The sequence below is a fragment of the Poecilia latipinna genome, unplaced genomic scaffold (assembly GCF_001443285.1).
Source record: "Poecilia latipinna isolate Pla-1442-1.1 unplaced genomic scaffold, P_latipinna-1.0 Scaffold271, whole genome shotgun sequence".
NCBI classification, from domain to species: Eukaryota; Metazoa; Chordata; class Actinopteri; order Cyprinodontiformes; family Poeciliidae; genus Poecilia; species Poecilia latipinna.
In genome coordinates, this window is record NW_015112887.1 from 294,574 (window position 1) to 316,839 (window position 22,266).

The 22,266-nt window shown below is 40.5% G+C and overlaps 2 protein-coding genes across 2 annotated transcripts in view; one reads left to right on the top strand and one right to left on the bottom strand.

Annotated features, from left to right (window-relative positions):
• fbxw12 (F-box and WD repeat domain containing 12) overlaps positions 1-3,142 on the bottom strand; it is a 9,026-nt gene extending 5,884 nt beyond the window's left edge. Inside the window, exons 1-6 of the mRNA XM_015033546.1 lie at positions 2,956-3,142; positions 2,830-2,867; positions 1,753-1,919; positions 1,532-1,656; positions 463-669; positions 212-376 (exon numbers count right to left, since the gene is read on the bottom strand). Of these exons, the coding sequence (XP_014889032.1) occupies positions 212-376; positions 463-669; positions 1,532-1,656; positions 1,753-1,919; positions 2,830-2,867; positions 2,956-3,054 (801 nt within the window). The 5' untranslated portion in view covers positions 3,055-3,142. The remainder of the gene's footprint in view (positions 1-211; positions 377-462; positions 670-1,531; positions 1,657-1,752; positions 1,920-2,829; positions 2,868-2,955) is intronic.
• A 460-nt stretch (positions 3,143-3,602) lies between these two features.
• On the top strand, positions 3,603-12,623 carry wnt7ab (wingless-type MMTV integration site family, member 7Ab). Its single transcript, XM_015033547.1, has 4 exons — positions 3,603-4,117; positions 4,554-4,780; positions 7,654-7,925; positions 10,970-12,623. The coding sequence occupies exons 1-4, from the start codon at positions 4,047-4,049 to the stop codon at positions 11,450-11,452; spliced, it is 1,053 nt and encodes a 350-aa protein (XP_014889033.1). The 5' UTR covers positions 3,603-4,046; the 3' UTR covers positions 11,453-12,623.
• The last annotated feature ends 9,643 nt before the right edge of the window (positions 12,624-22,266 follow it).

A 22,266-nucleotide genomic window follows, 5' to 3' on the forward strand; every position in this document is an offset into this window, starting at 1 on the left:
GCCGGGGGGGGCAAACTCTCCCAGTTAAACCCCTGGAAAAAAAAAAAAAAAAAAAAAAAAAGAAGCAAAGTAACACAGGTGTACAAGGAATGCATCTATACTTTCCATTCTTACCAATTTTCCTTCAGGTGGTATTTGCACAGAGGTAACGCAGAAACAATCTGGCGCAGGCAACACAGACAATTATGTAATCAAAGACAACCCCAAATACCTTTAGACTTAAATCATCATTTTCCTTGGTTCCAGCTATAATCCACTTCTTGTCAGGTGAAACAAGGAGTACGTTAACTTTGACAGAGTCACACACCATTAGACTTGACTTTTTAGTCAAAGTCAAATCAGCCAGTGTGCAAATTGATCCCTGGCCAGTTCCAACCTGGAAAAGAAGATGATGTCAGAAAACAACAACAACAACAACAACAAACGCTACACGATCACCAAGGAGATTGTGGGGGTACTTACAGTCAGGAACCAATCATTGTTGATGTTGTACTGCAGTAATGTACAGTGTGAGGATGCAGTAGAAAAAGAGCCCAGCTCCTGACCAGTCTGACCCTGCCAGGTCTTAATGAGGCCTGTAGAGTCTGATGTGATAACAACTTCCTCCTTCTCATCAGCTACAATCCCTGTCAAAGGATTCTGCACAGGACTACACCACAGGCTCTCACCCTGAGAAACAAAACGGGCATAAAAATCATGGCACAAAGAGCCCAACAAGGGTCACTGTTTAGACTTCCAATGATTAATTCAAAGTGTGATTGCAGAAGGAAAATCAAACACTGTCATTTAAATGTGAGCATTAGCAGCATCTCCCCTATTGCTAAAGCTATAGAAAGGTTTTTATGTTGTTATTTTTTTGTATTTATTTTAATGGAATACCCACAGTGGGAAATCCTTTTTTAAACCAACTTGTAGAAGATAAATGCAAATGTATATGCATCACCAAACAAAAATTGGATTTAAGCCATTAAGCACTTCAAAGGCCACTTTTATTATAACTATCAAGCAAGAGACTGTGACAGGCAAGAAGAACACCTGTTAATGGGTAGAATATGTTAAGTGGTAAGTGAACATTTTGTCCCCTCAAACTTGATGTGTTTGAACAGAGGTAGTCAAAATCCTGCGTCCTGCATGTTTTTAAATGTTCTGCTTGGTTCAACACACATAAATCCAATGAGTGGTTCATAAGGGGCCTTCTGTATAACTTCTTATAGTTATCATAAAGAATGAAAATTTGAAAAATTTTGACTTGGCCCAAATTGTGATGGTCTGACAACTGCATGAGAGCATCTACAAAACTGCATCTCCTGAGGGGCCTTGCTGATCTGCATTGGCAACATTTGTTCCACATACTCCGATCAATCAGATAAGCTACTGTAGCTCAAACTACTGAAGAAATTAATGCTGGATCAAACAACGTAAAGCAGTTTACAGCATACAGGGCAGGATACTCCAGGACAGTCATAATGCTATGCTAGACAGGTGTATGTCTACTGTGCATGAGTGATGTTACTGAAGGAGAAGCACTGACTTTTTGGATGTTCCATGCCCGAACTGTCCCATCAGTGGACGCGCTGCAAGCAACAGCACTGCTCTTGGACAGGTCTGGCAGCAGGTATGAATTGCCCTGCAGGTACACCAGGCCGACCACCCTGCCTGAAGAACAAGATGTTTGACACACAGGTTAGAAAAGAAGCATAATGAAGTCATGCCAAGGATATTCCTAATGAACAGGGGTGGAAAAATGCATACCTGTATGGCCTCTCAAGCTTTTGCATGTGTAATTTCCCGTCCGACCTTCTGTCATGTTCTTCTCCAGGTGGGAACGCCGCAGGAAGTATCTCTTCCACGAGTGATTGACCTGGTCACCGCTCAAGGCGGCAAGGTTACAGAAACTCCAACGCTGCATGCACATCCTCCTGAGGAGAACATAGGTGTTTGGACGCATTTATTATTTTTCAACAACTACTGCAAATAGTGGACTAAAAGGGAAGTAGCATTATGAAGTTTACAGTATGTGGATGAAAATATTAATCTGATCATCAGACATCAGCATGGTATCGAATCAAAACGACAATAACACAGCTCTGGATTTGTAAACCTTTAGACCAAATGTGAATGGAGATTAAATGTGGGCAATCTATTGCTGTTTTCTTAGTGAGCGATGTTCCACAACTTGTCACAGGATGAAAATATTATAATCAACCCCTCTTATATTTAATCACCAGGATCTTGCATTTTTCGACTGGTATTTGGACATTTCATCAACGGCAACAAGCTTGAAGTCTTTTAGGCTTGAAGGTTTCCCCCAACTCTTTACCTTCAGCCACAGACTGTGTGTCAGATTCAAATCAGAATTTGTCCTGGGGCACTTCTAAGTATTACTATTACTTCAAAACAAAAGAAACAGGTAGTGTAAACTTAAATCTGCCAGGTGTATTAATTATATTGGGTTTAAAAGTAGCTATTAAATAAGAACCAAGAGGCAGACAAGGAAAACAGAAGAGTGCTAAGAATAGAACCCTGAGGTACTCCAGAGTGTGATGGGACTCCGACTAAGTACTGCTAACCAGAATGGACAGAGAAACATTCATTTTGACACCTGCACACAATTAAAGGCGAGAAGAATCTTATGGACACACAGACAACAATGTTCCTGGAACAAGCAGTTAGAAAGTAGATCAATAAAATGTATAAAACAAACAAAAAAAAACTAGAGTAGCATTTTTATGTATGCTACTGCACAGTATCACATGATTGAAAATCAGGTAGATCTTTTTTTTTTTGCCATGAAAACCCAAATACTAGATATAACAAATAATAACTCACCTCCATAACCAAGGAGTCTCTGCAGCTTCATGCCAGTCCTGAGAAATACAGTTAAAAAAAAAAACTAAACTTAGTTGTTTACGCGATGTGATTGTTTCTGCCACTTCCGGAAGCGTGAAGTCTTACCTTGCATACAGTAGAAGCGCTGATTAAATCATCCTCGCTCAGAAATGTGAAAATGTGAATAAGACAGTCACCGATAAGATGTGGATGATGGAAATCCATACCAACATCAGTTTTCACAGCCTGTAGAGATTTCACAGATAGAGAATCCGTACGTAAAAACACAAACTACGGAAAGCGCAAAGGAACTACGCAGTTCTTTATTGCAGAGCCTTTATTTCGCCACCAGATGTCACCATTGTAGAAGGTTGGCGCCAAAAAGGGACACGCACACGCAGAAGCCCCCCCACTGGATCCATAAAAGTGGAAAATAGAGGCGTTTTCATGTATAAACACGAGTAAAATAAAAGTCAAATCCATTCGTGATAAAATTATTAATTTCACAAATGCTGACTCAAAATATCAGCTTACCAGAAGAGTAAACAGAGAAGGCTATTATTCTATCAGAGTTAGTGCTTGAAGATCATAACAGAGTAATTAAAGCCGTGATTATTCCTGGCTTTTGCTTTGTGCTTCTTGGCAGGTGTGGAAACATTTTGTTAGTTGCGGTGAAACAAACACATGCGCATGACACGCTGACTCATAATAAGCCGAATTAATTGCAGTTCCAATCAGTCACGGTGATTTCTCAGCAGAGGAGTGTGCGAAAGTACAAAACATAGGGAGAGCAGGAGAGACTGTACGTGTGTGTGTGTGTGTGTTGAGAGTCACCCCTGGCGGGATTCTTCAGCAAGGGCCCCTTGTCTCCTGTGAACACGCCCCAGATAGATGAGGCAGATATATAACCAAGACCTGCGGGTAGCAGAGGAACTGTGAGAAAGAGATAATCGCACTTGCTCACCCCCAAGGGCTACCTGTGACACCCTCGCAATGACAAGAGGGCCAATCCAGAGGGGGCCTCGCCAGGGGAGTTTGGATGCTGTCCCGCTTGGTTTGTAAAAAGTCCTTCGGGCTTCTTCAATTTTTGATGCTTTTCGTGGTTTTGGACTTCCCCCTGGAGTTACCTGAGCTGTGGTCGAGCGGAGAACAGGAGCGAGGCGCTTTATTAAAATCAGCTCTGCAGATCCGTGCATGAAACTGAAAGCTGGGCCGCAATGAGCCGGAGAACACGACGTTGGATTTTAAGAGTTTTGCTTTGTTTAGGGATTGTTTACCTCAAAATTGGGTAAGGATCGTTTATTCAGTTTCTGATCAGCAAATGAAGAACAATGTCCCAGAAAGATAAGACTTTTAACAGGAATAATAGCAGCTTTCAAGGGGTTAAAACACATAACACTTAGGTCTTTATTTTCTCCAAAACAGGTAGCTGATTAATGAATACCATTATTATAGAAGCGGGCGCTTTTACTTTACAAAAGCCTACCTGTAAATTATGCAAAAAAAAAAAAAAAAAAAAAAAAAAAAGCTCCCGGAACTAGGCTACATAATGTAACTAAAATACCTAAACAAGAACTTTTATTACGATTTACCTGTTTCATGGGTTGGGCATGTTCATATTTTTTGTAATAATACGTGATTCGAGCAGACTCTCAGTTCTATCCTTTTTTGTTTGTTTGTTTGTTTGTTTTTTTGTTTTGTTTTTTTTTAATTATTATTCGCAGTGGATTTTCGTCGGTGGTGGCCCTTGGTGCGAGTATAATCTGTAACAAGATCCCTGGTTTGGCTCCCAGACAACGGATTATCTGCCAGAGTCGCCCCGATGCCATTATCGTCATCGGAGAGGGAGCACAAATGGGCATCAACGAGTGTCAATTTCAGTTCAAAAACGGGCGCTGGAACTGCTCTGCTCTTGGAGAGAGGACTGTCTTCGGAAAAGAGTTGAAAGTGGGTATGTTGCTGTCTGTTGACGTTTGTTATTAAATATTAAAACATGTATACACTTGATGATTGTGAGCTCGTTTTAGGGGTCATTTATGATAAATCCCATTCTTAACATTTTGCTCTGTTATCACTTCCACTATAAAAGTGAGCAATATTTGATAAAAAAAAAAAAAAAAAAAAAAAGACAGAAGTGAACTTTAAAATTTGGACTGACTCATAAAATGATCGATGTTTTTCCCTTGATAAAACAGAAATTGTTTGAGCTGGATAGGCATCACTTTTCATATACCCTAGATGGTGTTTCTCCAGTTGATAATTTGCTCTTCAAACTTTTCTTGTTATGAATAACACAAATAGCTATTGCACCTGTAAGCATCCCTTAGGAGTCAGTGTTGTTTACACCAGGCCTAGTTGCCCTTTATTTTTCTCCGAGGAGGGACTTTCTGAACATGTATAAAAGGTATTGTGAAGCCAGTGTTGGAACAAAGCTCTTCAGAATGTTGGCAACCTTTCTTTTCATCCAGTCAAGGTCTCTAGAGGCACATTTTCCCTGGTCTTTATCCCGTCTGGTGATGGGTGCCGTGGCTCTCACTGTAAGGATGTAGAGCTTACCACGGGTATAAATTACACCGAGCAACAACTCAGAGCAAAGCAAGTGCTAAATAAGAGACAGAAATTATTTCAAGTCAGTATTCCTGCTGCTGAGATGGACAAACTCGAAGGGGTTGATGAAATTACAGCTGGAGTTTTGTCACGTTTAAGGAAAGCTTTTCAGGGAAATTGCAATTGAAATAATGCCAGGAAGAGGAAGAAGTTTAGTTACCTCAGGTGGTTTTGTAAAACTGTTTTAGAAAGTACCAAAATATATTCTAGAAATGTTCCTCGTTCCACCTCAGATGAATATATTTAAATAAAAATATCCTAAATACAATAGGTGGCAGCTTGGACCAGCTGTTTGAGGCATTGTTGCCTTCTGCTGTTGCAAAAAGAGGATTATCTCTGTATTCTTTTGAAATGAAACAGTGCTGTTTGACAATCTGCTTTATGAATGGAGGGTCTTTTTAGCCAATCTGGAGTTTTTATTTTCCTTGTAGTCCTTGGTTTGGACAGCCATACCAAATAGATTGGTTTCACTGGTCAGATTAGCATAGGTAGTGAATAGTTTTAAATAGGTGGTATTGTTGATGCCCAGACGAAGGGGAGCTAGGCTGTTTGCAATTGCTCCCGAAGCAAAAGGAGAGATCAGCAAAGTGGCATAATGGTGGAAAACCTTACATTTGACTTATTTTTTGGCCTAAAATGAAAAAAAAAAAAACAAAAAAAAAACAACAACAACTTTTAGTTGTACTAAAGGTTTTGCTCTTTTTGTACTTAGAATTTTTAAATGGTGGCATCTTCTGTTGGACCTTTAGTACCAAGGCTGTACCTAGGTACCTTTAACCAATGATTTCAGATGATTTTGTACGTTCTAATCATAATCCACTGTAAAAACAAAATGCAGTTATAGGACTTCACGCATTGCACCTACCAGCAGGAGGTCACTTACAAGTATTTTAGGCTTCTGCACAGATAAGCAGGAACAGATAACTGATAAGATGGATGAAATTATACTTGAGATTTGAACTTTTTAATGAAAATTATTAATCACAGTGGTAACCAAAAATACCATTAGTTTGCATACAGTTACAAAATGGAAGTGGGAAGAGACAAAATGGGGATAAAAATGGAGAAGGGGAAGGGGTTAATTGGGACTACACTAAGCTGTGTTAGTTCAGAAGTTCATCACAGATAGTTCATCAGAAGTTCATCACCTGTACGTCCTCCTGTTGGAGGACGTACAGGTGACTGTACAGGCCTTGGATCTTACATCTTCCATCTCTCATTCACTCCATCTTTTGCGATGAACCCGTGCACTCGCGACTGAAGGGGAAAGAATTAACAACGGCGCAGTCTGCACTGACACACCTTCTTTTTTGGCTCCTCGCCCATCGAGTCCATAAAAACGTCCACATAATTAATGCCTCAATATTAGTTTTTTCTCCTTTCTTTCAATGGCAAGGGCACACATCCAAGATGTTTATCAAAAAACATGGCAGCTACACATAGTGAACGGTGTGGCAGGAGGAAGCACAAAGAAAGTATGATGTTTGTTTAGAGCAAATAGTGACAAGAGGAGTTTATTTACACATAGATATGATGGATGTCGTAATCAGCAGTTTCCTGTTTGCATTTTGATAAATCGCGGATTGGAAATTTAAAAGTAAAACACTCTTCTTGCTTATTGTGTTTAACAATAAACACTTTTATTCCATCACAGGGTGTTTTAAGATGGCTTTGCTTATGAGAGGGGATTTTATGATTCTTTGAGACCATAATTACTTTTCGCTTGGCTCATTACTGAGATATTGAAAATCTTTCTGCCAACCCTGTCTGTACTTCTACCAGACCTTCTGTCAAACCTTTACTTATTTTGCCAATATTTCCGTATGTGTAAATGATTTGTTAGCTGGAATTGGGGACAGATAACAGCAGGGTGAAGATTCTGACATCCCTATCTTGGGAGTGTACACACAATGTAGCGGCTTCCAAGAGGATCAATAGCCCTTCCTTGTCGACAACCCTCTTATTCATGCAGCTTTGTTGACTATACCGCTAGCAGACATTTTGGTTCATGGGCAGGACAGTTTCCAGGTTAGGTTTCAAAACACTGCAGCTCTTGAGTGATATGTCAGCAAGGCTGTGATGTAAGCATACAACTGGTTAATAATTGACCTCCCTCCTTACCTGTTTATTGTATTCACTTTAGCTGAAGGAGATACACCAATCACTTCAATATTTCACAGACAGTGTTATTGATCACCTTCTTTTCTGCTCCCCCAGGTAGCAAAGAAGCGGCATTCACCTACGCAATCATTGCTGCCGGGGTGGCCCACGCCATCACAGCCGCTTGTACGCAGGGCAACCTGAGTGACTGCAGCTGTGACAAGGAAAAGCAGGGTTTCTACAGCAAGGACCAAGGATGGAAGTGGGGAGGCTGCTCAGCAGACATCCGCTATGGATTAGGCTTCTCCAAAGTTTTCATAGATGCGAGGGAGGTCAAGCAGAACGCAAGAACGCTAATGAACCTCCATAATAATGAGGTGGGACGCAAGGTAAGGGACAAGAAGATGTACTCTATCCCAGTTCAAAGAGAAAATATACGCTAACACACCTATCTATAATAAGACCTTTCCAGCTTAACATGGATATTTTGGTAACAAGATTTTCCGCTCTATTTGCATATTTGCACCATTATTTGTGTGTGTGGGGGATTTTAGAAAATTTTCTAAAAGTTAAGTTTTTTTAAAAAACCATTGTGGTGTCCAGTCGTGGGCTGGATTTCAAAACAATAACTCAGAAGCTTAATTTCTATATGTACACTGTTGCTTTTTATGTGAGAAACTCCCACAACAGTGTCCTGATTCTGTTTACGTCAAACACCAAATGTTAGCTGAAGGACCTAAGGACCAGGAGCAAAGGGTATGAAAATTTGCTATACCGGTTTCAGGGAATCTATATCCCAACGCTACTTTAGCTGTGCTCAGAATGTTATTGGAAATTTTTATGTAGTTATTGTTAATTATGGCATTGCTACCTACTGGCTTAGCATTTACTACAGCACTTTTGATTCACCCAGCTATGTAGGCATATATTTCTGTTAAGAATGGTGAAAAGATGTCAGTTTGAAAAAGAAAGTAATGTAGTTGGCACCCGAGTTTTTGTAAGAAGAAAAAAAATAGATTTTTATAAAGTAGTGTCCAGATGTCAGGAGACAACATCGAGCTTTAATACAGGACTTTCTGATGCTTTGCATGTAAAAAAGCACAGCAAGGTTGGAACCACTTTTATATGGACAATATTGAACATTTGATCACGTTTATTCTGGATTTGGTCCCAATAAACATTATATGGAAACTTAAGATATTTTTTTACAGAAAGGCAAAGATAAACGTAGGGTAAAATCATTTTGTTTTTCTTTTGATTTTTTTAAAAAAAACTTTATATGTGGCCTACATGTGTGAAATAGATATCCGGTGATTTTTAGAATCAATGACACAACTCTGTTTTCCCTTAAACCTCAAATGTAAGTATAAGAAGTTAAATATTAAAAGAAAATGGTGAACAGTGTTTTACAATAGGATGATTTTAGTGTAGCACCTCTTTAGCCATGGTCATGATCTTCTATTGAATTAATATTTGATGTAGAGGGCTTCTTCATTACCTGCCACTGCAGTGTAAGTATTAGAGCATTTTTGATTGGAATGTCACTGTCAATATCGACAGAAGAACATACGTTTAAAAAAATATATATTTGAAGTTGTGGTGCTAAAACCATTGATAAGTAGTTTGAGACTGATCTCAGGAAGTGCTAATTGTCTCTACCATTTCTTGGCTTGTCAAAGACCCATGCAGAAGGGACCAAGCTTAAACAAGAAGTGGAATAAAGAGCTGCTTTTAGAGGACGAACTGTCTAAGTGGCAGGGTTTGATTACAGCCAAGATCCATGCGCTGAAAACAGACCGACACTGTACGAAAAGGCATTAACTCTGTCTCCCCCCCCCGCCCCATGTTTTACACCACTAAGACAGTCTTCAGTTACAGTTATGACAATCTGCAACCAACAGTTTTGCTAATCTCACAAACCCACATCAGGTAAAATGTGTCTCCACACGCACCTTGGGGGTGTTTACTTTTTGGCTTGATTGTCATTGGTGATGGATCTGTTTTTTTTGTTGTTGTTGTTGTTGTTGTTTGAAGGATTGCAGTTACTTTAAAATAGATAAACTCTATCTTTATAACAAGTCAGTTTACAAGACTGAGTGTGTCTTCCTGATCTAGATTGTGACTTTAAACAAAAATTTTACTATGTACTGTAAACCGATCATGTTTAGCTCCAAAGGAGATACAATCAACCGTTATTCACAGCGGAAAGCATCAAAAGCAACAAAACGCTGGAGATTACGCCATAAAAACTTAACGAGGAACAAGACTAATATGATAAAATACCAAGGAGGAAAAGCTCGCCTGATTGTTTTCATTCGTGTTTTTCTTGCATGCATGGTTGCAGAACACTGCAGAGTGACAAAGAGACTCCAGTGGGTCTGAAAGCTAGACACTGAGTGGAATAATGTGCCAAAGTCAGGGTTAGAGGCAGCATTGACCAAAGTTAACAGATATCCTTTCTCTTGCCGCCTCTGCCAAAACAACCTACTTCACACAACCAACACGTCCAAAGCAGTGGCTGAAAAGTCTCCTCACGCCTGCTTGTACAAAGTAGACCATGCATGTTTTTGCACCTTGAATTCAAATTGGCTTATCTGGAAAGCTAAATTGCCTCCCAAGGAAAAGATTGTACTTGTGGATTCAGTCCTCGAGCCACTTTTCTTTTTCTCCTTCCGTTCTGCTAGTAAAAAGACCCTCTGTTTTGACGGCCTACCCACCCACCAACTCCTTTATTTATCCTAATCAAAAGCGGTGACACCGAGCGGGAGCAACGTTCTCAGCTCCCGAGTGGAAGACGGGTAGACAATAGCTGTCACAAGTGTTAGCTTCAGGACAACTGATGGTTAAAGGAGTTGCAGCCAAGGTTTTCATGAAGGGGCTCACCAAGGAAAAAGTTCTTCTTAACACTTTTGTGTTTAGCATTTACTATTGCAGCTTTGTTTGCCAAGAATACAGTCATAAGTTTCCTGCAAAGGTCTTTGGGAAACAGAATTATGTACTGAATATACAGCATTTTAAGAAAAAAAAAAGAAAGTTGTGATTGACCTTGCTGCTAAAGAAAACTCCAGTGGCACTTCTCATTGTCATCAGCTCGGGATTTAGCAGTAATCCTAGTCACTCGGCGCCTTGTACAGTCACTCTTGACTTTTGTGGGTTGTGTGTGGTAACTACATACACAGGGTATGAAATCTGATACATTATTTTGGCTTCTGTGTATTTGGTATCATGCTGCATTGTGGTGGGGCTGTAGTTAATCTGCCATTGTACATTTTTAAGTCACATTGAGTCAGTTTCAGCAGTTGCAATCTTGTCTTTAGGACATTAAGTTTGACTTTAAGCCCTGTGCGTTGCATTGGAATATAGCAGAACTTGTTAAAAATCCTTTGCTCTCACCAGTTCTCAGTGTTTCACCTTGTTTTCTTTCTGCGTCTAGATTCTGGAGAAGAATATGCGGCTGGAATGTAAGTGCCACGGTGTCTCAGGCTCCTGCACAACCAAAACCTGCTGGACTACACTTCCCAAGTTCCGCGAGCTCGGCTACATTCTCAAGGAGAAATATGCCCACGCTGTGCACGTGGAACCAGTCAAAGCAAGCCGCAACAAGCGTCCAAAATTCCTGAAAATCAAGAAGCCTTATTCCTACCGAAAGCCACTGGACACGGACCTGGTGTACATAGACAAGTCGCCGAATTACTGCGAGGCAGACCCGGTGACGGGAAGCCTGGGGACACAGGGGAGGGTGTGCAACAAGACAATGATGCAACACATCAGCGGCTGCGACCTGATGTGCTGCGGAAGGGGATACAACACACACCAGTACTCCCGGGTCTGGCAGTGCAACTGCAAGTTCCTGTGGTGCTGCTACGTTAAATGCAACACCTGCAGCGAAAGGACAGAGGTGTACACATGCAAATGAGAATATTTATTGGAGGGTGTGTGTCTGTGTGCGTGGAGATGTGAGTGTGTGTTTCTGTAAGTTTTCACAGTCTACTTTCTGTTTAAAGTCTGCCTTTTGCAGTCTTTTCTGTTTTAGCAACGACTACTACAGCACTGCTGTGCTGCGTATGCAGCCAGCCAAAGATGGGGTACCACGGTTGTTTTGCACAAGAAGTTCTTCACCCTTCTTCTTGGAGTCTTTGTCGGGACGCAGCACAACAACTGTCTGATAAAACACTGGAAACGGACCGACTGTAACCTGGAAAACGGATCACAGTTTCAGTCGATGAAGCAAAACTCCCGAGACTTTAAGCTGAATGGACCGGTACGGACATTTTCTCTGTTCGGACTGTACAAGACGCGGATGAGTTGAGGTGGATGTGGTGCTGAGCAGGACACACTGCTGTAGTTTGCACCCCCCCGCCCCCCTGTGCACAGACAAAATTAGAGAGATAGCCATTTGAAATATTTAACATGCTGTATTTAGAGAATGAGACTTATTAATATTAATTTATTCTATAAAAAAAAAAAAAACTACTGATCTTGTCCTGTATGGATAAAAACAATAACTAAAAATCAACAGTTTTTTAGTTTGTTGAAGCAATCAAACATGTCTACAGTTAACACACTGGATTTGAGTCATATTGTAGCATAGTGTTGTTCCTACTGGAACGACTGTAGGCTGCTCACATTGACCTATCTACCTTTTGTGAGTTTTTTTTTTTTTCCTTCTTCTGTTGCTGCTAGTCTAGAAAATCCCACTTGTTGAGGTAAAAGTCTGTATACTGTACTTATTGTCTTGACTTTGACCTGGTTCTACTGGACTTATTTGCTGATCAAAAACAAGGGCACATTTTCCACGTTTGGTAAATGATAGTTAATAGAGTATATATTTGTAAAGGACTATTTTTATATGAATGTTTTATTTATATCTTATTGTTCCTACTCGTTGTCAGATGTGGACAATGAGATCTGTCTATAAAGCCCATGTGAAAAAAAAGCTGATATATGTCAGGTGGCTGTCACGGCCATCGCTTGTTGTATATTGTACGAGATAGAGGCTGTCTATATCTGTCTGTGTTCAAACCTTTGTTTACTGCATTTCACAACTACTACTGATGGAATACAGGAACAGAACTACGCTAACAAGATCATATTTTCATTATTGACTCATCACACAACACTTAAATATTGCCAAAGAGAAATGATTGATGAGAAATACGCTGGAATGACAGGAATGACTAGCATAACTGGAGTCTGACGACATTACACTTGATTTGCCCTGATCATTGATTGCTGGGTCAGTAACTGAAAATTAGATACGTTTCCAACTAGTGAACACAGTAAATGTCTCTGCTACAAGGCCACACTGACTACAACACGCTTTAGTGCAGAACACAGCAATTGCGAAATTGAATCTTTTCGACATTAGCAGAATATTGACAAAGATTTGTGTACATTTATAATGGAAACGCAACTAGTGAGGCGTTTTAAAACAAAATCAGAGGAAACGAAGAGGTACTTGATGGATCTGGATCTGTAATTTCACTCAGATTAAGACATCAACAGAGAACAGGAAACTAAAGGTATTACAGCAAAGTTTCTCTGTCTTATCCTTGTGAATGCTCCAGTTCTGTTTGATGACTATTAGATTAGGAAGTGTTCAAAATCTTTGGGTAGTCTCACAGCTTTTATTCTCCATGTAATACAATACTCGTTAATGCTAACCCCATTATATTTGCTTATAATGCTAATCGCTAATAGAATCCTAAAAATCAATGACATTATGTTGATTTTGTAACCATTTTCTCTTTAAAGAATCTTTGAAGTTCTGTTCAACTGTAAAGCTGTGTAAGTCAGGCTGGTCTCTCTCGCACTGGTTGTGCTCACAAGATATAGAATTACAAGTATTAAGAAATTCTGCAGCAACACATTTATTAATAATTTAACAAGCTAAAATGAGAAAACCAGAACATTTTTTTGTTCTCTCGCTGCCATTAAAATGGACTCCACTTAGTTTATTAGAAATGTATTCTGGAATAAAACAAGTCTCCGGAGGAAATCCGTTTTTTCATTTAATAAAAAAATGGTTTATTGTTAAGAGAGTTTCCCAGAAATTTAAAATAAATGTAATTTTGTTGCCATAGTTCTTAAAGAGAAATCTGTAATGGTATGGTCAAATTAGAATGCTACTAAATCTCTAAGACAATACTGCAGATAGAAAAACATTTTAAGAGTTTTCCTTTTGTTTATAAGCATTAGAGCCAATGTGAATCAAATTCATGGTTATCTTAAATCAAAACAATTAGCTTTAGTTATTTCATGAATGATTTTAGGAGAGGAACTGCAGAGATTTTTCTCATATAATAAAATAAAATTAGTTGTCAAAAAAAACAATTACTTGGTTAATAGTTGCAGTGTTCTGGTTTGCACCACCATTTATTAAAATATAAAGATAAATGTTATCCGGTGTGATGTGATCACCATGGTGTTAAATCAGCTTTTAGGAGGCAAGCACAATGTGTTCAGTGCCGGGCCAAAAGAGAGACGTTCTTTCAGAGGGGGAAAGTTATTCATGCTTAATTGAGGGCCCATCCTGCAGACTGGGAAGCAGTTGAATGTGTCCAAGCAGAGGAGTGTTTGTCCTCTAATGGTAGGGTACCGCCGTAATTGATGAGGCCGGTGGGGCAGACGTGTCACCGTGATGACTTGCTCAGGCGGGGGAGTGGAAGCTGTCGGGTGATAGATGGCTCGCACATCTGCTTCATTCACTCCTGGGCCACTAGTTGCTACAACAACTCCGGCATAGCGGAGAAAATGCGGGGCGGTCTCCAAGAGAGGCAGGCCGACGTGTCAGGGAAATGTTAACGATGCTAAGGCCCACAGTCGTTACGGATTCCACTCTCACAAGGGAACTGGAAGTGGAGTGAGGAGCCGGGGCCCGAAGGTGTTGATGGAAAACCTGCTCCTAGTAATCTCCCTGGATTGATGAATGCAGCTTGTAAAGTTTTCACCTGTGCAGGATTTTATAGGATATTACTTGTTTTTCCCCCCACAAAAATAACCTTTTTGTGAAACTGAGCAGAGAATTCAGCTTTAACTTACAGTAGATAAACCTTACGGTGTGTCAGTGACAGTGATAATCTACCTAGTAAGAAGGGAAAAGGGCGTGAAGGGATAATAGCAGAGGCTTGTCTGCCTGACAAAAGCTTTCAGCTTTCATAATATTGATACAAAAGGCTTGTATAAGAAAAGGCAGCTGTTCAAAAGTGTCTGGTTAAAGCTGAACTAGGGTTTTGTGTGAAGGACTCGCATCACATTATCTTGTGCACAGACAGTTGCATCGACTCCTTTATTCGTCTCCTATTAACTTTTGCCTGCAGTGATTTGCTTTTGAAAGAAAGCACCTAAAATCCCAGTTTTGTTTTGATTCCTTTAATGTGATGTTCTCTGTACAAGCTGCCCCCAAGGTCTGCTAATTCTGGATTACCTGTAAGGATTTACACCTGCTATTTACAGCAGTAAAAGTCTCTTTTTGAAAAATAAATAAATAAATAAATAAATAAATAAAACAAAAACAACAACAGACCCTCACCAGCCTACTTGTCAGGTTGCACCTTACAAATCACTGGTGGGTTGCGATTTGGCCACTATGGAGTCGCTGAAGTTTGTGGCCATAAAAGGACTTGAGGTTTCCACTAAAAACACTAATAAGAGTCTTTTCTAACATAATATGCTTTAATACACACATTGGAAATGAGTAGCACTACCACAGACACCAATATGAACAGTCTGACTTAGCCTTATTTCAGTTCTTGGGGCTATAGCCAATCAGTACCATGGAAAATAAATGGTGTTCTTGGATTGGCTGGTTTTCAAATGCTGACCAACAGTATGTGGAGTGTCATTGCATCATGCAATTGCATCATGGTATTTCAGCTTCCAAAGTAGCATTGTCTGTTGAATATTTCAAATGTGCTCTATGACAAAAAAAACAACCCAGGAATAGTTGGACTCCACAGTAAAATCTGCTGGATACTGAACCACAAATAAGTGGTCAGATAGGCTGAGTTTTAAATGAGGCTAAGTTGCTTCAAAGGGGCATAAGGTAAAATATCTCCCACACCAGCACACCACCAGTAGCCCCAGTGAGGCAGGCCAGAATGGATCCATGCTTCCATGTTGTTTGGTCCAAATTCTTATCTAACCATGTAAATGTTGAAGCTGCAGTCTAAACTCACTGGACCAACCGACATTTATCTTGTCTGTTGTAAATTTTTGGTGAGCCTGAATGAATTGGTGAGCCTTAATTTGCTATGAACATTCAGAGGAAATCTTCCACCAGTTTTAATGAATGGATATTTTAACTTGTTCGACATGTTCTCTCTGACACGAACACAGTATTCATGTTGACTCAACTAGTGCACAACTGATAACTCCTCTTTTTTTGAACCATTTCCTATAAATACAGGACACATTTCTGTGTTTAAAAATCCCTGCAGATCATCAGCTTCTACAAAACTCAGACCAACCCTTGCACCAAGAACCCACCATTCTGATGCTTCACTGTTTCCTAATGCCTAAGTACATCAAATTGCTGCATCTTTATTGGCTGATTCACTGTATGCATTAGCAAGCAATCAAGCAGGTGTAGCTAATAAAGTGGTTGGTGAGTTCAGTTCAGAAATCCACCTGCGGTGTTTCTCAGCCAGGTGCAAAGCCCAACCACTCATAGTCCCCCAACACTTCATCCCAGTTGAGTCACAACCACAAAGTGCCACCTTCTTTGATAGCTCAGCCCATGTCAGACACCCTGCAGGATCACTGGGACTCTGATTATACTCTTAGCCATGTTTCTCCATAAACAGGACCGGGCCCATGCCAACATGTTCAGGGGTGTAATATCCTTGTTCCTCTGAAGTAGGGTTGCGTTACCCTTTGGAGTTTTATTTATTGAGACACACTCAGACGCACAAGCGCGCGTCCTCGGCCCCATCACCTGCGGTAGCTGGAAATTGGTGGTAGCAGCAGATTTATGGTCGGCAGTCTGGCTCACTCCCTTTGTTATTGCTGGAGGTCTGCCACAGCTTCCCTATCTGCACCCATGACCCTGCTACATCAGGGCCGCCCAGCTCTCTGCTCCAGCCAGCAATTAGCGTCAAAGCTGACAATGAGTCTTTAAAACATATTTAAGCAAGACCCGTCCTGCTCTGTGTTTTATCATTAGATCTGGCCTGACAGCGCGAGTGGATCAGATTTATAACTGACTTGAAAAATTCATCTGATGATGCTGGCATTTGTTGAAACCAGAGTCTCCCTAATCCAATTTTCTGTACAAATAAAGCACAAAAGCACACATTAGAGTCAATTTTCTACCTGAGATCTATAAAAAGAAATAATAAAAATACCAGCAACAATCAAGGAAATGATTCACAGTTTCACTTTAATAAAGCTGTTAAGTCATTCGTTCTGCAAGGCCTTCACTGAGACACAGATTTTGCCGTTTGTGCATATTCTTTTAAAGCAACTTCCTACGCTTCAGTCTAACAAGTGGACAGAGCTAAAGACGATAATTCCAAGTAGGAGGCGGAGCAAGAAAATATGCTCTCCAGTTTTCCTCTCCCCTCTGCTCCCTCTTGACCATAAATCTTCTGACACATGATTATGTCAGTCATACTTTTGTTTTTCCTCTGGTTGAGACATGCACAAGCACCTGAGTGCTCGCACACTAAATTGCAGAGCACAAGGTTGTCTTTATGTGATTCCAGAGATACTGTAAGGGTGCAGAGCTCATTCATGCACTCTCTGAAAACTGGCTGCCATTTGAGGCTCTTTGATGGAGGCTCCTGATAGCTGACAATATCCACTCCTCACAAGAGAGAAATCCACACGGGCCCTATCTTCCTATCTGATTTTACAGGTAAACACGTGGTCAAATCACTTTAGTGTATTGTCAGTGGCCTTAAAGGGATAGTTCAACCTTTTTTGAAGTGAGGTTCTGTGAAGGTTTTATCAGTAAAACAGTTTCCTACCTTTTGCTACGGTAAAGTCACAAAGTGTTGGGATTTAAATTGTTTTTTAAAAAGTAAATAGACACGGTTTTTGAAAAGTGTTTATCAAATAAATATCTGAAAAGTCTAGTTTGCACTTATACTTGGTGGCCCTAAGTAAAGCCCAGTGCAACTAAACATTTTTTTAAAGTCGTAATTGCTAAAAAAAACAAACAAAAAAAAAACAAACAAAAAATATCCCACTATTCAGTTCACCTAAGTTGAAAGTCTGGGCAAAGAGAACATTAATCAGAGTAGCAGCCAGGAGTTTCATGCCAACTGTGGAGGAGCTGCATACATAAACAGCTCAGGTAAAAAAATTAATCGATCACATACTTTATACATCCGACTTGTCTAAAAGAGCAGAAGCAGTAAAGTCAATGTTGCCATGCACCACCCTCAATTTTATAACTCATGTATGTATTTCGTACCTGCTAAGATAATTTGCCTCCAGTTGGGGAAAACCTGTTTGTCAGGATCCCTGTAGCCCATTTTTCTTAAAATCTCGCTCTCGCGTTGCTCTGCAGTCGCGTTCTCAACAGAAACCCTCAACTCACGCAATACGAAAGGCCGCCTTCGCTTTATGAGTTTCTGTCACGGCGAACTCTGCTTTATTTGGCCGGCTCATCCTGTCACCAGACACCAGTCCTTTTGAAGAGCGGTGATTTATGGTGGAAGTGATCACTGTGGTATCTGTGCCAGCTGACAATGCCGCTGCTGCTTTTGTTTCCTCCTCAAGAGTTGCAGGTGACATCAGATCGTGGATCGGATTGTATTTTTTTTGCGTTTCCCCGGAGAAAAGCTGGGCGGACACATGACGCTGGGGATTCAACTTCAACTTCACAGAGGAGCTTGCTTCCTAATCATATCGCTGTCAGTTCATGACAGAGTCAGTTTTTAATGCAAAAGAGGAACGAGTCTAAAGACTTCCTGCCAAAATCCCTGCAGGGTCTTTGCTATTGTCTGGCGCAATTTTAAAAGTCCCTGTCCATCAGGCTTTCATTCTGGATTTCACAAGAAAAACAGGAGACACTCACTCATGAATACCCCTAACCAAAAAACACCATTTATAATGCCTTGGCTCTGTTTTGGAAAGACAATGAGTGCAATATAACGTTACAATAACCATAAATCAGCATACTGTAGGTATAAAGCGCCTCGGCGATCCGCGGAGATGTGTGAAAGTAAGCTCCCCTTCACTGCTCCATTAGTCTCGTCTCACTTTTGTCCTTTTCTGTTATCTCATTACCATCACTGAAGCTGACCTCGGCGCGGAGGATCTAGCTGTTTTCCCCTGCCCCACCGAAACACCTCTGACCCTGTCCTGAACTGGAGGATCATCCAGCACTGTCACAGCCTCATCTACCACTGTCACCAGGCGACCTGCGCTGCTCAGAGGTCACTCAGTGCACTTTACCCACAACTGTCACATCAGCCGTTTTTTTTTTTTAAAGTGGGCTTAGACCTTAATGGTGATGCATAGTGAGGGGAAGGTTTAACAATGGAAAATATTTTGTTTGGATGAATGAGCGAAATGACCTAAAATATCACCCATCAGACAGAGGCCTTGTTTACAGCCAACACTGGCTGTTATTTACAGGGAGCCACAGACATAAAGCTCCCATATAAGTGGTTATTAGACCTGATGACATCAGTGTCAAGAACTGTGTATGTAATTAAACACGTTGTGAGCTGGGTTTGTGATCCATACACAAAAACAGAGGGTAAACAAAAGTGTGCCCCACGAAACCATTCCCATTTTGTGACATTGCAACCTTTAACTTAAATCGTATTTCATTGCGATTTTCTGTGATAAATCAGGTAGTGAATAAAGTAGGAGAAAAACTGCAATTTTTTTTTTTCAGACAACTGCAGAAGAAAAATCTAGAAGTTGCAGTACACAGATGTGTTCAGTACGTTTTAGGACTACCCAAGTCTTTTGGGGGAGTTTGGTTGCAGCTTTGTACATCAAAATACTAAAATTATCATCTGTTATTTGACACATTAGCTCCAGCTCAGTTAGATTGACTGTTAACAGCAACTACTGCCACAGATTTTCATTTAGAATATAGTCTGGGCTTGTACTAGGCCGTTCGCCGTGCTACCGCTGAAGGGTTTTGTCCTCGTGGAATGTTAACCTCCATCCCAGTCATTTTCAGTCTCTATGAGGTTATCTATCCTGCTGAAACAATCTTCTCACAGCAGGATATGACTACCACCACATTTTACATTGGTATGGTGTTTTCAAGCTGATGGGCGATAGTTTTCCGCCACACACAGCTCTTTACATGTACTATGGCTATCAGAAGTATGCAGACTGTCGTGTGTGTGAAAAGCAGCTTTTTGTGATATATATAAAAAAATAACACTTTGATAAAATGTTATAACTTTTAAAGGTGTTTTGCTGCCACCACACAGTTGACTAAGAGGAAAGGGTGATTATCAGGCTCTGAATAAGTTGTGCACAAGCAGTTGGTGCTGCTGGGCACCACAGCTCCAACACACACCAGAAGGTTTGCATCAAAGCTTTATTTCATCTTGTATATATTTTCATCTACCTAAACAAAGCTCCCAGTTTCACCTGAAAGAAAGTGATCCCAGGTCATGATGCTGCCACCAGCATACCTGGATGTGGCTAAGGGATTCTTTTGAGAAAGTCCCTGTTCTTCTGGCTGACATATAATTACATCTTTTGGATCCCTTGAAGTGTCTCTGGAAACCATGGCTTCTGCTGAAGGATGCCAATGAACACAAGCCAGAAGACCTGTGCTGGGACAGATGAAATTTATCTCAGGTTATTCAGATTCTCAATCATCTCAAATAGACTAAATGCTGAAACCAGATGAAAAAGGAGCTATTGCATCTATATTGGTTTTTCTTTTCTTATCCTAATAGATTTGTTTGCCCATTAGTTGTACAGAAAACGATATGTAGCATGTCAGGTATCAAATTATGTCAACCGATTTTCAAACCTGAGCTGTGGATTTCTGCAGCTCCTCCAGAGTCACATTAAACCTGCTGACTGCTTTTATAAATAGGTTCTCATGTTTCTTGAACACTGCGTGTCCTTCCACTTCCACTTTGCAATTATGCACCGCTTTGTGTTGGTCTATTTTATAAAATCCCAATAAACAGAGAAGACTGATTCTAACATGCAAAAACATGTAAAAGTTCAGACTTTTACAATAAACTGCAAATGTGCACAGTGGCTTTTCTGCAAATTGTCCTGCAGCTTCAAAGTCTTTTCTGGAATATGCATTTCAGTCCAGTAGCAAGGCAATATAATGGAGATAGCATGGATGAAAATGTGGCACAGGCTTCAAAACACTTTTTTGTCACCTGCATAGTGGGATACATATCAAAAGAAGTACTTTCAGGTATCTTCTTACCTCGTTTTGGTGGGAGCTGAGGGTGTTTCCATATCTTGGCAAAGAATGAGTGGAGAGAGTGAGAAGATTAATGATATAATAGCTCTGACCACACTGTTTAGTTATTTAAACTGGCAGCATCAGCTCAAATTGTTTCATGGCTTTCTGCAATGATACATTTGGGAGCGTGTCCGGACAGGCCGCGAGATGCTCGGAGAGAATTCGCTGCAACTCCCTCTGAACTCAACCACTTGTCAGGAACGTCGAAGTTATGACACCATCAATTCACGCTGAATGTTTACTTCCCAGCAGCTTGTTTGTGCACCTTTACCTGGCTGACTTTGAAAGAAATAAAGAACTGAAACACGGACAGCAATGACTGATTCATTGATTGTCTGATAAACAGTATCCTCTGAGGCTCTCTTTTTAGTTTTGTGTCAGTTCTGTTTATGTTCCCGTTTAAAGGTGTTTTATCACCTGTAAGACGGAGATTTATACAGAAACAAGTGGATTGCGAAATCAGAAGAGAAGCAATTTTCTGATTTTTTTTCCCCCCTGGAAGGGTCAGGTTAATATCACACCTGACAGGCATATGACGCCGGATGATGATCTGTGATATATCCTAAGCGCCTCTGAGTCTTACAGGGTTGTAGTGAGTTTGGTGTTATTGCTCAAAACATCCCGTGTCAGAACGCCTGGGACGTCGGAGGATTACTGTAAGCTTAGCTCAGGTGACGTTTAGTGTGCCCGGTGATATGGAAGTGGTGTGGGGAGGGGGTTGGGGGGAGCAGGTATGAGGGCCCTCCATATACCTGCTTCAAGCCAATCCAAAAACAAAACAAAAAAAAAAGAAGTATCACATCGGGCGCTCAGATTATGTGTTGATTAGATGCTGCACACCTTAAAAGGCGGCTTTTCAAAGTAGCAGTTAAAGTTTGTTTAACCTCTTTTCTGAGACGCATTACTTTTCTCTGTTTTAATATTCCTAAAGCCTTTAAAGGCAGGCTAAGCAGGCCGGAATGCTCCTTTAAATCACTGTGGATCCAACCAAAGATCTTACGCAGCCTGTCTTTACCTTAAAGGGATAGTTTGGATTTTCTGAAGTCAGGTTCCATTATCAGCAGCAGTTCTCTTGAATGTGGTACAATGAAGTCAGACTGCAGTTAGTTTGCAGAAAAGTGAAGAAATCTTCAGACCTAATAGCTATGAAAGACAAATTACCTGTATGACCTCATTAAAAAAAAAACCCAACAAAAAAACAGTTTTTATCTGTTGAATTACAGCAACTAAAATATGTTAGGTTACAATGTAAAAAATATTGGAAGGAGGTGATTGGAGCTATGAAATAGCAGCTATGTCAAATTGGACAGAAAGTG

Bases quoted from the DNA above. Each gene is read 5' to 3' on its own strand.
- wnt7ab (XM_015033547.1), top strand. From the start codon at position 4,047: ATGAGCCGGAGAACACGACGTTGGATTTTAAGAGTTTTGCTTTGTTTA. The intron at 4,118-4,553 runs GTAAGGATCGTT...TATTATTCGCAG, and splicing joins ATTGTTTACCTCAAAATTGG to TGGATTTTCGTCGGTGGTGG. The intron at 4,781-7,653 runs GTATGTTGCTGT...CTGCTCCCCCAG, and splicing joins CGGAAAAGAGTTGAAAGTGG to GTAGCAAAGAAGCGGCATTC.